At 42.7% G+C, this 15,069-nt stretch overlaps 1 protein-coding gene across 4 annotated transcripts in view; it reads left to right on the top strand.

Annotated features, from left to right (window-relative positions):
* Nucleotides 1–1,086: 1,086 nt before the first annotated feature.
* LOC133377193 (actin, alpha skeletal muscle B) overlaps nt 1,087–15,069 on the top strand; it is a 54,646-nt gene continuing 40,663 nt past the window's right edge. For 3 of the 4 annotated variants that reach the window (XM_061610725.1, XM_061610720.1, XM_061610722.1), the window contains exons 1-2: nt 1,087–2,494; nt 12,489–12,636. In XM_061610725.1, coding sequence (XP_061466709.1) covers nt 12,508–12,636 — 129 coding nt within the window. In that variant the 5' untranslated portion in view covers nt 1,087–2,494; nt 12,489–12,507. Of the gene's footprint in view, nt 2,495–3,453; nt 4,061–12,488; nt 12,637–15,069 lie in introns of those variants that run through there. The other variant, XM_061610721.1, reaches the window with a different exon arrangement.

Here is a 15,069-nt window from a genome sequence, read left to right as displayed (position 1 = left end):
GATGGTACACCAGCAGCAACCCTAGTTTACTGTCACCTTGGCCCAACACCAGGTGCAGGCCCTCACAGCCAGCTTCAAGACAGAGTGGTTTCCTGGTGACAGAGTTGGAAGTTCTGTAGATGACAGCAAGTCCTCTTCCCCGTCTCTGCAGCCTGTGCTGGTGTTCTATCAAGTATCCAGGTGGGCACAGCTCGGTCAGATCAACTCCTCCAAGCTCACCCACCCAGGTTTCAGTAACACACACCAAATCAGCACTTGCATCCATGATCAAATCATGGATGAGTGTGGTCTTATTGTGTACTGAAACAGCATTAAAGAACAGCACACACAGGCCAGTGGGCACAGCAGATGAGCAATGAGGACCCCATCCATGAGAGGAGTGGGAGTGAGAAACAAGGAGTAGATAGCCTTGCCCTCCTCTTCTGTGGTAGCTCACCACTTCCCCATGGCTATACCTCTACCCATGATCACTGAAATTGGGGTGGCATCACCCATGTTCCTCCTTACTAAGACTGTTCCTGAACACTTGATATGGACATAACAAAACCTACCCGAACCAATTAGCCCAGTAGGCCTCAGAGAGTTGGTAACAGTCAGACCCATTCAATATATTTCACAAAGGACACATCTACTCCCCTCTCCGTTTCACACCCAGGGAGGGCCAGCTTCCTGCCAGTTGCAGACTCTCGCTCTGAAGGCATCTGGCGACTTTCTCCTGTTGTTCAGTTCACTGAATAGGCTCTCACCCTGCACAGAAACTACACATGCACCATATATCCTCCTCAATACCAATCTCCTTTAGATTTTTTTTAAAAAAAAAATAGACGGGGTAGTGCCCTTGCCCTTGGGACTCCCTATGCGACTCCCCAAGGGATGACACCTGTTGGTGTCACCCCTGTGGTGGCAACCCCACTGGCAGTAGACCTGCCACCCTAGGGCAGCCAGGCTTTTATGACTGCTGCTTCTCTGGAGTCAGGGTCAGGCAGGGAGGTCCCAGTCCTTGCAGCACTTACCTGGGACCTCAGCTGTCTTAAGAGACAGCAACCCAGAGGAGCAAGCAAGCACTCAGATGCTCAGGTACTCACTCCCAGGGCAGGTCTTCTCCAGTCCCCCAGTGCTGCAGCTGTTCCCAAGGACCCAAAGGGCAGCTGGCTTTTATACCTTCTGACCCAGCCAGGAGCTGATGCAAGAGGTTGCAAGATTGACTGCAGTCTCTCTTTGGAATTAGAGTCACACAGGGGTCTCAGTCCTTGCAGCACTTACCTGGGACCTCAGCTGTCTCAAGAAACAGCAACCCAGAGGAGCGAGCAAGCAAGCAAGCAGGCACCCAGATGCTCATGTACTGACTGCCAGGACAGGTCTTCTCCAGTCCCCCAGTGCTGCAGCTGTACTTGACATCCAGGCACTGCATCTGCAAAGGAAAGTTTGTCCAGCTTGTAGACTTTGGTCTTTTACATCCACATATTGATTAATCTGGTATCCTGCACTTTTTATTCAGAGAAACCTGTGGTAGAAGTTCATCTGAAATCAAATGGACTGTCCTATGACACTTATTTCTCATTTTGTGATGTGTAAATCTTAAACCACTCTGATAGTAGTGGTGGTTTGTTTCCGTAATTAGAAACTCTGAAATGGATGTGTTTTCTTGCAATGCAACAACATTTTCTCAAATCTGCATAGGATTGGGACAGAAGGCGGAGGACCCAATTTTCCAGGTCTGGTGAGGGTCGTGAACTTCAGTTAATCACAGTGGCTACAGCTTTAAAAATTAGTAAATATGTGGACAGAGGATGAAGATTGCAGCTATATTCACTAGAAAGGGCCACTACCTGTCATAATCATATTGTCACTGAGCCCCACAGAGAAGGGCCTATTGTCGGATGTACATTCATGCTGAATGCATTGATGCTGAGTATTTTCTTATTTGCTCTACATTATGCTGAAAATCTGGCCTATGTGATGGACAAGACTCGCATAGTAGACAATTTCTGAGATGGGAGGAGCGCAATGGCGATATAATTGGAACACCTAAAAACTATTCTTAAAGTCCAGTGTGTTGAAACTTGTCAAATACAGTCTCTTATGCCCTGGATTAGGCTATGCTTCTTTCTGATTCCTATTATTCAGAATCAGGCCAAAGTTTCATAGGATAAGCCAAAAGATCTGTGAATTGTGCAAAGATGTCTACTGACTTAGACGGTCTGCCGCAAAGTTGGATTTCATTCATATGTGATGCTCCTGTGGATAGCAACTGATCCATATCAGGAGAGTTACTCACTGTAGAATTGAGTGGATATGGATGACTAAACTAGGACTTTGTTGTCTGTGAACGCCAGAAGCCCCTGGAAGCAAAGAAAATCACCACTGGATCCAGCCAATTATTTTGGTGACTTCTCTCCCTATGCTCAGATCAGGGATTGGCCCTTTGACATCACATCTGATATAATGACTATTTGTTGCAGTTCTCAACAACAGCTTCACAGTTATTGACAAGGTAATTCCTGGTCTAAGCATTCTAGGGATAGCTAACAAAGAAGACACTGAAGTACTGATTGCATTAAGGGGAGGTGTGTTCTTGTCCTCTTGTAAACATGCTGCTTTTTATAGGACCAGGAGTGGGAATGCGATTAGTTTTTTAATTATTTCTTGCAGTTTGTTGTTTTATGGTGTGTTTTTAAATTTGTTTCTATAGTACACAGCTCTGCACATTGCTTATGGGAAACCCATATATGCCTTGTATAAATGGTTGGTCCAGGCTTGGTGGAGAAGATAAACAGAAAATCTGTTTAATACCCCACGCTTCAAAGCCCGGCTAACTGTTCAGGGAACAGGAGGCACTGTTGAGCATCTTTTGGAAATACTGTAGGACTTGTTCTTCCTGTCTATGTGGACAAAAATGTGGTAACATGCTATGTTGAAGGTGACCCTGCCCCCTCAAGATTAGGGCTTGTATCTAAAGATCCAATTGTATGAGTAGAAGCACTTGCATTATCATATATTCAATGTGTTTAAGACTACAGTGTTAGTAGTCCTAAGTCTCTAGTTGCACAACCCCTTCAGTTTCGACCCTGTATATCACCTGCATCATATACGAACCTTAAGGTTCTCCCAACCTTTTCCTGGATGAGTAGCCCTGCAGTCAGGGGGAGGAATTCATGAGACCACCACGGCACAAGCAGAAATCTTTCACAAAATGTTTGCAATGTGTTTTTCAGCTTTCTTTGATAAATAACAGTACAGGAAATTCAACCGGTGCTATTGAAAAGTAGATACCGATTCCAACCATTTGTTTCTGTCACGGGATTTAAAAGATGAATTGTGGCTACAACTCAGTAGTCCTGTGATAACCCAAATGCTTGTGGATACAGGCACACAATACATTTCCTAATGTTTGAGATACCAGATAACAAAGTGTGCTGTAGGCAACACAAACCAACAGTCCAGGAGACAGGACTGAAGTAACCTGCAATTATCACCTAGGAGGTGACTAATTGCTGAGTCATTCTCCATTTTCAGCATAGTCACCCCATTTCAAGATAAGGTGGCTATTTTCTATCTTTCTACTACAGAAACCTGATAACAACATGTACAGTTCCTACAACACTACTGCACATGGTAACTTCTTTTGAAACCAGTGCCTGTGAAGTATGAACAGAGCTATAAATAGTTAACTAGGTACTAATGAAACAAACAAAATTTCCTGCTCTAGTTCTAGACATGGAGTTAGGTATTATTTCTGCTATATCTCTAGCTGGAAAAAAAGAAGTGAGAAAAAGGGAGATTGGCAGAGGTGGAGGAAATGGAGAGGAAGCTGTTCTGAACAGCCTAGAGTGGGAAAGCATTCAAGGTGTTAGAAATTCTGCCCTAATTTATCCAGCCCTTTAAGCTGTTGCTTTGATAAGCACAAGCTGAAAAAAATGTTTCCAAAAATGGCATGGCAGACCTAGGCATTCTATGTACTCCATTCCACAAGCTGATATAAATGTAATAGAAGGTGAGATCATTTCATTTTCCCCCCAAAGGAGCTATTGCAATTTTTCACCATCCCCTGGTGTGTTTGGTAAGTATCATGCATAAATAGTTTCACATTTTGGATAAAATAATGCTTGATTTTATTGAATGGGGGGGTGTCTGGTCTTCTGAGCACATTTGAGGATCTTGTTAATTCTGAGGACGCAGATGATTGCTTTACCTGGTAATTCAAAATACCCCATTGGAGCAGCATATTAAATAATGGCTTAAGTTTTGATGGTCTGGCTATCAATTTGTGACTGTCAGAACCACTTAGGATATGTAATAAAGCCATGCTAGTGTTATTACATTTGAATACTGTGCATGTTACTAACAATGCAGTCCTAAACACATTGAATTGATTACCAGCGAAATAGAATAGTTCATTTTGGCTTCAATACTTCACGGAGGAAATTGTAGGAGTAAGAGCAACTTCAAAAGCAACTGCCATTATTTACTGACATAAATAAGCAAATCACATCTGGTTGGGAGCACTATATGTAAAAATCTCCGATTTTTAACATAGTAACTACAAGGGCAAAGTGGCATGTGGGTGATTTTCATATGAAAAACAGCACATGGCAAACATTTCTTGCACAAGTGCACTCAGATTTCCACTTTCCACTGAATAAAGCTGCTTGTCGCTCTGTAGAGAGCTGATGAACTCCACGCACATCTTGTGCCTACACATCTCTCCTTAGAGCAGAAGTGCAAGTATTCTTTCAGGATGTGAGAATGTGTTGCTGAAAAGAGAACAGACAGTGCTTTTCCTCCTCTGTGTTGTGCTGTAATGTTGTAATGTGCAAGCTAAATCTACTCCAGTTATTAATAGAGGTCAATGGGACTAAAAACTGTTGTGGGATGAGGACCAGGGGGGTGGGGGAGGGCGTGGAGAAAGAGCAACCTAAATGGCTAAATTATTAGGATAACAAATATACTCATATAATGCTATATCACATAGTTCCCCCCCCACATATTCAGTTTTTTAATCTGGGTTATAAAAGAATAGAGGCAGCCCACCAAGACATCTGCTCTCTAGAATTTACTGCTATTGAACTTTTTCTATAGGTGTAGAGTGTGTGAGCATGAGTTTGCATGTGCGCAACTAAAGCAAGCTTTCATTGTCATTTTTAAAAAACATTTACATTTTCATGCATGAAATCCAATCATCTAGTAAAAAATGTAGAAGTATTTTGTTTCAAATATGGAATTGCTAGCACCTTAAGGACCTTACTTTACACATTTATTTGCAAAGAAGTCCTCTTATTTGAGGTGTAAGAGTGGGACCTTATATCTATAACTAGGAGCAACTTCACTTGATTTCAGTGGAACACATTCCTTTAAAATGTTAAAACTGAAACCTTGGAGACAACTGCCTTATTTGGAATATAGGAGGGAGCATGAATAGAAATCCATTTGTGCCCAGTTGGCTAATGTCCTAATCCTAAACACATTTCTGTGAAATTTGCTTCCATGTAATTATAATGGATATTGGAACCAACAATATATGGACCAGGTAGTGGCAGTGGCAGTAGCAGTTTTGCTACAGCAGCGACTAGCCCTAGATGACTTTTTCTGCACCATCACCCCCTTTGCTCTGACTTGCCAATCTTACCGAGCCACTGTTTTACTTTCCTCCAAATCCATTGGATGTTTCACCTGAGCAGGAAACTCCAATTCTCCTTTAGGAAAAATGGGATGACAACTTTACATCAAGGAGATGATGATGATGATAACCTGCTCTTCAACCTGAAAGTTCCCAGGGGAAACACAAACAATTAATTAAAATCCAACAAAGCATAAAAGCAATAAACATCATAAAACAGCAATCCACAAGCAGAATTCTGTGTGTCATGGGGAAGAAGTCACTCCTATATGCATGCTTCATAGTGTTTTCTTCACTGTTAAACACATTTTGCTGGAGTGTCCACAATTTTCAAGTGCACAGCAAATTTTTTCGCACACCCAATTTCCTGTTCCGAACATAACTTCAATTCTGGGTGACTACAAGCTTTATTTGATCTGCAAGCATTATTTGGATTCCCGAACTCTGTTGGATGGCTGTCCTCTTTTTAAGACTATGTGAGTTATTGGGAACAAGTTGCTGTTGAAAGAGTTCTCTTGTATTGGAAACAAGATTAGTATGTTGTGTAATATGGCCTAGCTGCCACTGTGCCATAAACTTTAATATGCCTATCTATCTACAGAAGTGGCTGGTGGGGCAGCACAGGTGGGGTGGCATTGCCGACCTGGCTTCCCAACACTGTGCATTGCTGCTGGTTACCAAGAGGGAGAGGGTATGGGGGGGTTACCTGCAGTGCAGCCACAGTGGCAGATCTGGCATGCTCCCCGCTTTCTCAGTAACCAGCAGTGACATGCAACATTAGGAAGAAAGGTCAGCAACACAGCACTGCCAGCTGCTAATGCCTGCCTACATGGGACTGCTAGGAGAATCCAAAGAATGGCCTTTGGGCATATAGTTTCCCATTTGTATGGACTAGATCAGAATATTGCACTAGATCAGAGGTGGGGAACCTCTGGCCAATGGGCCAAACATTGACCTGCCAGAGGTTTAAATTTGGCCTGTGAGGCAGTTTTCCACAAAACATGTAATGTGATTGACAGGTGCATTGCCCTGCCCACCTGTCCAAGTTGGCCCACTGCGGTAAGGCCAGATAAGGATCTGGCCTGCAGAGCCAAAAAGGTTCCTAACACCTGGACTAGATTGACCTTTGGGTGCTTCTCTGGTTCTTATAATTTCAAGGAAATTTTACAAAATTTTGTCTAGTGACAAATATAAAGAGAATTGTTAATGTTTTTCATGAATTTCTCAGAAAGCCTTGTGAAAATGGTCTCTTCTATAATTAAGCATACAAGCATTAATAATTTTCTGGCATGTTGTCGAGTGTCAGTGAAATTTTTTCCAAAGAAAGTTCCAAGTTCTCCTAATGAATCAATGAAGGGATTATTCATACAATTGATGTCACATCTTTTGATGGTTGTGTGAACTGTCTTCATTGAAAAAATATTGTATTTGGAGTGATACAAGATGATACGACAGTGTCTTCATTTGGGATAGCATGCACACACACACAGGTTGTTCTGTGGTGAAGTTGTTCCTTCACATGATCTTTTCAACTCAGTTCTCTGCTACAACCATTAATATAGTATTTATTTATTTAAAAAGTTTATACCCCACCCTTTTTCTGAGGAACTCAGGGCGGCTTACATTAAAAACCAGAAATAATTAATAAACATGATATTCATTTTAAACAATTTAAAAATAAATTAAATAAACATAAGTTAAAACTAACTACATTAGTTAAAAGCCCGTCTAAATAGAACAGTCTTCACCTGCGCACGAAAAATCGATAATGAGGAAGCCGACCGAACCTCACTAGGGAGAGAATTCCACAGTCCAGGGTCGGCCACCGAAAAAGCCCTATTCTGTGTCTCTGCAAGATGAACTTGCAGGAAAGAAGGGGTAATGAGAAGGATCTCGCTGGAGGAACTTAGAGTCCGAGCAGGTTCATAGAGGGAGAGGCGCTCTGACAGATAGCCTGGACCTAAGCCATATAAGGCTTTATAGGTCAAAACCAGCACCTTGAATTGTGCCCGGAAACAAATGGGCAACCAGTGGAGCTGATACAGCAGAGGGGTTGTATGTTCTCTATATCCCGCCCCAGTTAGCATCCTGGCTGCAGCTCTTTGTACCAATTTCAGTTTCCGAGCAGTCTTCAAGGGCAGCCCTACGTAGAGCGTGTTACCGTAGTCTAATCGGGATGTACCTAAGGCATGTGTCACTGTGGTCAGGTCTGACTGATCAAGGAATGGGCGCAGTTGGCGCACCAATCTTAATTGAGCGAAAGCACTCCCAGACACAGCAGAGACCTGTGCCTCCAGGGTCAGAGCCGAGTCCAGGAGCACTCCCAAACTGCGAACCTGTGATTTCAGGGGGAGTGTAACCCCATCCAGCACAAGTTGAATCCCTATTCCCTGATCCGCCTTCCGACTGACGAGGAGCACCTCTGTCTTGTCAGGATTTAATCTCAGCTTGTTCGCTCCCATCCAGTCCATCACTGATACCAGGCATCGGTTGAGAACCTGGACGGCTTCCTTGGTTTCATCAGGTGGAAAGGAGAGATAGAGTTGGGTGTCATCTGCATATTGGTGGCACTGAACCCCAAAACTCCAGATAACCTCTCCCAGCGGTTTCATGTAGATATTAAATAACATGGGGGACAGAACTGAACCCTGTGGGACCCCATAGGTCAATGGCCAGGTGGTCGAACAGGAATCCCCCATAACCACCTTCTGGGTTCGTTCCTCTAGGAAGGACCAGAGCCACCATATTACCATGCCTCCAAGTCCCATCCCAGCGAGGCGGCCCAGAAGGATACCATGGTCGATGGTATCGAAAGCAGCTGAGAGATCCAGTAAAACCAACAGGGACACACTCCCCCTGTCCAGCTCCCTGCGAAGGTCATCCACCAAGGCGACCAAAGCCGTCTCAGTTCCACAACCTGGACTGAAACCAGATTGAGCTGGATCTAGATAATCCGTCTCATCCATAAATCCCTGGAGCTGAGCAGCCACCACCCGCTCTATTATCTTGCCAAGGAAAGGGATATAGGATACTGGGTGGTAATTACCCAATAATAGGGGGTCCAAGGAAGGTTTTTTCAACAAAGGTCTTATTACTGCCTCCTTTAGGCAGGACGGTATTCTGCCCTGTCCCAAAGAGGCATTAATAATAGGTTTTTATGCATCTGTGAGAATTAAATGTGCCTGCTGTACGTTTCCAGAGAGAAGACCTTGTCACAAGGTTATTTCTACCTTTCCTACCCTCTCTGGGTCATCACTTCCTGCATAAATCAAGGGAAGCACCTAGGCCTTACGAATGAACTTGAAGAATCCCAAACAGAAGGCATATCTACAATTTGGCTAGTAGAATCATACATATCTCACTGCACTTCCCAGAACAGTCCTTTTGATAACGAATTCACAGTTCACAAATATAGAATCATTCTTGTAAGTGACACTTAATGACAGCAGCTGCCATTTCAAAACATTAAACAACACTCACTGAAGCTTTCTGGAGAGGGTCTATTTTTAGATCTTTCCTGCTACAACTGTTTTTATTGTTGCATGCCGCCCCAATGTCCAGGCAGTGAGAAATCTTCAGCAGTCCCTGCACTTGCCCAATGCTCAGGGCTTTGTTTCTTTGAAAAGGTCAGCAGAATCTGTGGTGTCTTTATGAAATATGGTTCATTTATTTACACACATTCTAACCTGAGCTTAAGATTGAGTGCTTCAAAGCATCAGCACTCCAATAGATCTTGCTTTCCCATCAGGCTTATAGGAGGCATCCTAAAACCATGGTGGAGGAAACAGGCCTCTCTGTGTGTCTCCAGTTCCTAGCCTTTCCTCAAACTCTGCTCAAAACACAAGTCTCTCTTAGGGCCCAGGAGGGGGGGCTGTCCTGAAGAGTTTCAATAACAATAGCATCTCCCTGGCCCATTCGCCAGTTAATGGGCACTTGGCAGACCCATTAGCCCACCTGGCTACTCTATTAGATTAACAAAAGAGCCTCATCCCCCAGAACAGGGAATGTAGCCTCCCAATGTTGCTGGACCAGAACCCCCATCTGATCATCTGCCATGCTGGCTGAGGTGGTTGGAACCACAGGTTGCCTGCCCTTGACTTAAATGGTTGTTTTGAACAATATGTGTGTATTTTATCATTTTGGTACTTTAAAATGTCCCAGACTGCCACTTTTGTATGGATGGTTTCGCAAAGCTGAAACAATACCTAACATATAGAAAAAGATTTCAAATCAGAAAATTATGTATATATTTTTCATTGCAATATAGTACTTCTACCATTATTTCAGAAGTACAATTAAATCTTGCTGAATTCAGGTTATAACTTACCTGATATGGACATCTGTAGCCCACCTCAGCCTGAATACACAAGGGGGAAAATGTGTGGGGGCTGGGGGTGTGCATACTGGCCCACCTCTATGTCCCTAGACATGCCCATTGCATGTCCAAGCCTCCCACATTGAGTTAAACTCAAAGGTGAAGAGTGGAAAGGGTGGGACTAGCATGCATGGCAGCATTGGGGCCAGGGTAGGGCATGTATCTCTGAACCCCTCAACCCCTGCACATTTTTTGTCCTTGCCATTTCAGGCCAAATGCCTCAAGAGGGCTCATCTAAGTGGTGAGATTTTAGTACTACCCTCCTTCCCCAGGTTTCTAAGAGAAGGTGTCTCAGATCAGTGGTAGAGCACATGCAAAGTTCCCAAATTCAATCCATAGTTTGAACTTGGGCCCTTGTTCATCTCCAATCAGTGTAAATAACAGTGGGCCAGATGGACCAGTGGTCAGTGGTCTGACTCCAGGCCAACATTACACATGAAAACTCCCCCGTCGTGTGATTAAAGGGGCAGCTCCCCGCCCCTGATGTCCATGTATTGAGAGTGGATGTCTGAGTGTGGGGAAGTTTACATGCATATAGGTTTATGTGCATAGGCTTCCTCTTCCCTTTATATCCACACTAAATGTGTGGGATTCAGGGGGTAGACAACAGCACAACCTTCAGGGATGAGACCCAGTACCCCTTTTACAGCATGGAGCAGAAGTCTGACTGGAGGAGCAGTTAATCCTTTCTACTTCAGGCAAAGCAGGTACACACACGATTTCCACTTGTGTGGAGAAAAGAATGTGGGGAGCAATTTTGAGTTTATCCAGCACCCGTTATGTTGTTCCTGTGATCAAATTTGCAGTCTCCTTTACTTCTTTTCATTTAGGGAAAACAAAACAAAAACCAGGAGACTTGTTACATGCAGTGGTTGTGAATTGTATCTTGTTTGGCCCTCAAAATAAGCAATTTTAGATTTTCTTCAAGTGTGGCAGTGTCACATTCACACCATGGGAAGTTACCACTTCATAATTTGTATTCATCCTTACAGAGGTCTGCAAACAATGAACTAAGAAAAATAGCACTAGAGCTTCAAATAAGAAATACTTTGAGACCTTGAAAGTACCTTAGATGTGTGTTGTTGGTTAAAGCCTACAATGTAGATGTGGGATCAGAAGATACCCATCCATCACCCTTTAATAAAATTAGGGGCCATTATGAGTTTAGATTTTCTTTGGTGTGGAATTAATACTACTACTTAATGTCGCCATTATGTAGAACTGAAATCTCACTGAAATACCTCTGTGGGAATACCACTGTGATCCTGTCTATGTATATTCACCTGGACATATTATGATAATAGTTTTTTTCTTATTATTTGAGGGCACCTGCTAATGTAGGTGCCAAGATACACAGTGATTCTTGCTAATAGACTTAGGCTGTGATAACATGATAACAACATTAGTACATCCAGATCAGGATGATTTTATTTGTCAAAGGCAAGGAGCAGATAATCTGGTAGCAAATCATAAGGTATATATAAAACTAAAATTAGGACACAAAACTAATAAAAATGCATTAACTGAACATAGTCATAACAAAATCATAACCATGTCCTCCAAGGAGAACTCTGCTGGCTTGTCAAGAATTCCTGGTTCATCTACTGAGGAAACAATGGCATTATCCTCATGTCCTTCAAAGATCAGAATTGTGGAGTAGCTACTGATGCCACATTCCCATGTATGGCATGACTGGACCATGCTGTGGAAAGTTCCTGCAGTCAGTCTCAGAGATGATCCAATCCAAATATTTTTGCTTTGAATCAGACACAGAGCTTCATCTCCCCCAAATCTCCTAAACTTCTCTAGGATATTAGTTTTTGTGTACTGGTCATAGAACTAGAAGAAACTTTTAAATTTTATTTTTTTCAAAATTTAAATTGTATTTATACTAGCTAGCCTACATTGTAAGCTAATTTATGAAGGCTTTATTCCCCCTTGAACTGTGGGATATAAATAACATCTTAAAGATTATCATTGCATGAAAAATCAAGACTTCTGTAATAAAGAAAAGAAGATAGATGGCTGCATCTTATCTATGAAGCTATTCTAATAAAGACGAGCTTTCAATAAATCTGTTTTCTTGATTTGTGAAACAGCTTATTGAATAATAGCACTGACAAATATCCTAGTTTTATTTTTTAACGCATCTGAAATTGTTGGGGTTTGTGAAAATCTCACAAACCAAAGGTTTTTTTAACATCTCTTAGGAACAAATAGAAAAGGCCAAAGTCAAGACATCCCACAGAAATGGGAATATTTGAGACATGCAGGTAGGTCCTGGGATATAAGGAATCATTGGTTCATAGAGTATGCTTGCTTAAATTATAAATTATTTTGTAATGGATCTATTCATATATTTGCCAACTTGACCAGAGAACCTGCGTGTTTCCCTGTGCTTTTTTCCTTCTAAAATTATATTTAATGTTTAAAATCATTTCCAAATAATCCAGACTGGCTTTCCCCCTATATTTTCCTAAATTGTTGTTTCTACAGTTTAGGACGCTGAGGAGCCATGTGTGATGATGATGAAACCACAGCTCTTGTCTGTGATAATGGCTCTGGGCTTTGTAAAGCTGGATTTGCTGGAGATGATGCTCCGCGAGCTGTTTTTCCATCCATTGTCGGAAGACCTCGGCACCAGGTCAGTTTTTATTTCAGAAGGTATTCTATGACCACAATCAAGAAAACTGCATTGATTCCGCATATCTAGCAGGGCCCCCTAACACATACAAGACACTAGAAATCTGTATGTGGCACAGGGAAAAATGGGGTGGGTGGGGGAGGTGTCTGGTGTTCAAAGGAAAAATGTCCCATAGCATGCCTAACGTAGGGTAAAGTAGGGTGCTAAATAGGGTTGCCAAGTCAGAAGCATCCCAAAACCTGAGGTGTTAGGGGTGGGCCTGAATGATGTCATTAAGCATGATACATTAAGCATCAATCACAGTTGCTTGGAGCATACAATTAAAAAAATATCTGATTGGAAATTAAGCTAGAAATCTTAGCTAAAAGATGGAGCCTGGGTAGGGGACACTTAATCTAGCCTACTTGCCTTCAGCAAGAAGGGTTTAAGTGCCTTCAGGCCAGGCCAGTCACCAGAAGGCTGCTGTAGGAAGAAAGGAGCCTAGTGTTGTGGAGATGTTAGATGGGAGCATTCGGGAGTAAAGATGGATGCCCCTGAAGGCTGCAATTCTAAATGCACTTACTAAGGGACTATGCCCCATAGGACTTACTTCTGAGTAGATATAGTTTGGATTGTGCTGTTGGTAAAACTTGACTAGGGATCCTCTGCAAAGACATCTATATCCAAGCAGGGTTGGCAACCCCCTGCCTGCAATGCCGTGCCCTTATCTTTTAATGTGGCTGCTCCAAACTTCTTTACAGTTGAACCTTCACTTCAGAAAGAGGTCTGAGAAATGAGTAAGAGTAAGATTCTCTACCCTTTCTGTCTACCCTGTGGGCTGCTATAAACTCACTTTGTCAGCCAACCCAATCCCAGTGAGTAATAATTGACAGAGAGAAAACACACATGGTTTGGTCTGCCTTCACAGGCAGCAGCTTGGGAACAACAACTGCAGCCACACTTTCAAATATGTGAATTCCCTTTTACCACGATTGGGCAAGAAACAAACTGCCATGCAACCAACAAGATACATCATCAGTGGGTTTTAGGGGGTTGAGCTGAGCACATGCAACCACTGCTGTTGCTTCTATGGATGTAAGGGAGTGAGGTTAAAGGTAAATGAAATGCAAACAGAAAATGAAAAACAAAATACAGTGATGCTTTCCTAAATGCAATACCATGCCAAACACAACAAGATTCCTATGTGTAAGGCAGACAACTTAGCATCCCACAACCAGTCAGGATTCATAACCAAAAACCAAAACTAAAAAAATCCTGGCATGGCAGCCAGTCAGTTACTGCAGAATGCTGCAGCATGATTGCTAACATGAGTGAGATCCTATCAGCACATGATACTTCTGCTCTGAAATCTGCATTGGTTGCTGATTTGCTACCAGGCCAAGTTCAAGCTGTGCTTTCCATGTTATGGGTACCACATAGTACTTGTTCTGCTCTTGTAAGAAATCAGTCCTGTAAAGTGGCAGCATTTTGGATACTCTGTTCATAGGGTTTTCGTGGTAAGAGGTATTCAGAGGTGGTTTACCTATGCTTCCTCTGACTTTGGACACGTATCATACTTTGGACACATAATGAGAAGACATGATTCACTAGAAAAGACAATACAGAAAAACAGAAGGGAGTAGAAAAAGAGGAAGACCAAACAAGAGATGGATTGATTTCATAAAGGAAGCCACAGACCTGAACTTACAAAATCTGAGCAGGGTGGTTCATGACAGATGCTATTGGAGGTCACTGATTCTAGGATGCACACCTTAACGTGGTGAGGGAGTTTGAGAGTGTTGAAGAAGCTAAGAGCAATGCCGTCAGGAGTCTAGACCAAGAGGATATACTCCTAGCAGGGACACCCAAGGCAGAATGGTCAAAGCTGAAACACCAGACTAAGATGCATCCAAACTCAGAGGAAGGCAATGGTCAACCACCTCTGAATATCTCTTACCGCAAAAACCCTATGAACAGAGTATCCAAAATGCAACACGAGATAGTGCTGGAAGATGAGACCCCCAGGTCAGAAGGCACTCACCGAGCTACTGGGGAAGAACAAAGGACAAGTACGAGTAGCGCTGTGACTAATGATGCAGCTGGGTCAAAGCCGAAAGGAAGCCCAGAGGCTGATGCGCACAGATGCGAAAGGAGAGTCCGGAGTTGTACGACGCACACAGTAGGAACATGGAATGTGAGAAGCATGAACCAGGGAAAGTTAGAAATTGTCACGCAAGAAATGGAACGCATCAACATTACAATACTTGGTGTGAGCGAACTAAAATGGACGGGAATGGGACATTTCCAATCAGGCAACTACAAAATATTTTATGCAGGAAATGAGAAATTAAGAAGAAATGGAGTTGCTTTAATAGTGAGAAGTGATGTAGCAAAAGCAATTAGGAGCTACAACGCAGGGTCTGAGCAAGTGATACCAATGAGATTAAATGGGAA

The sequence above is a fragment of the Rhineura floridana genome, chromosome 2, assembly GCF_030035675.1.
Source record: "Rhineura floridana isolate rRhiFlo1 chromosome 2, rRhiFlo1.hap2, whole genome shotgun sequence".
Classification (NCBI taxonomy): Eukaryota; Metazoa; Chordata; class Lepidosauria; order Squamata; family Rhineuridae; genus Rhineura; species Rhineura floridana.
The sequence above is the reverse complement of the archived record's forward strand: the minus strand, read 5'-3'. Positions and strand labels throughout refer to the sequence as shown.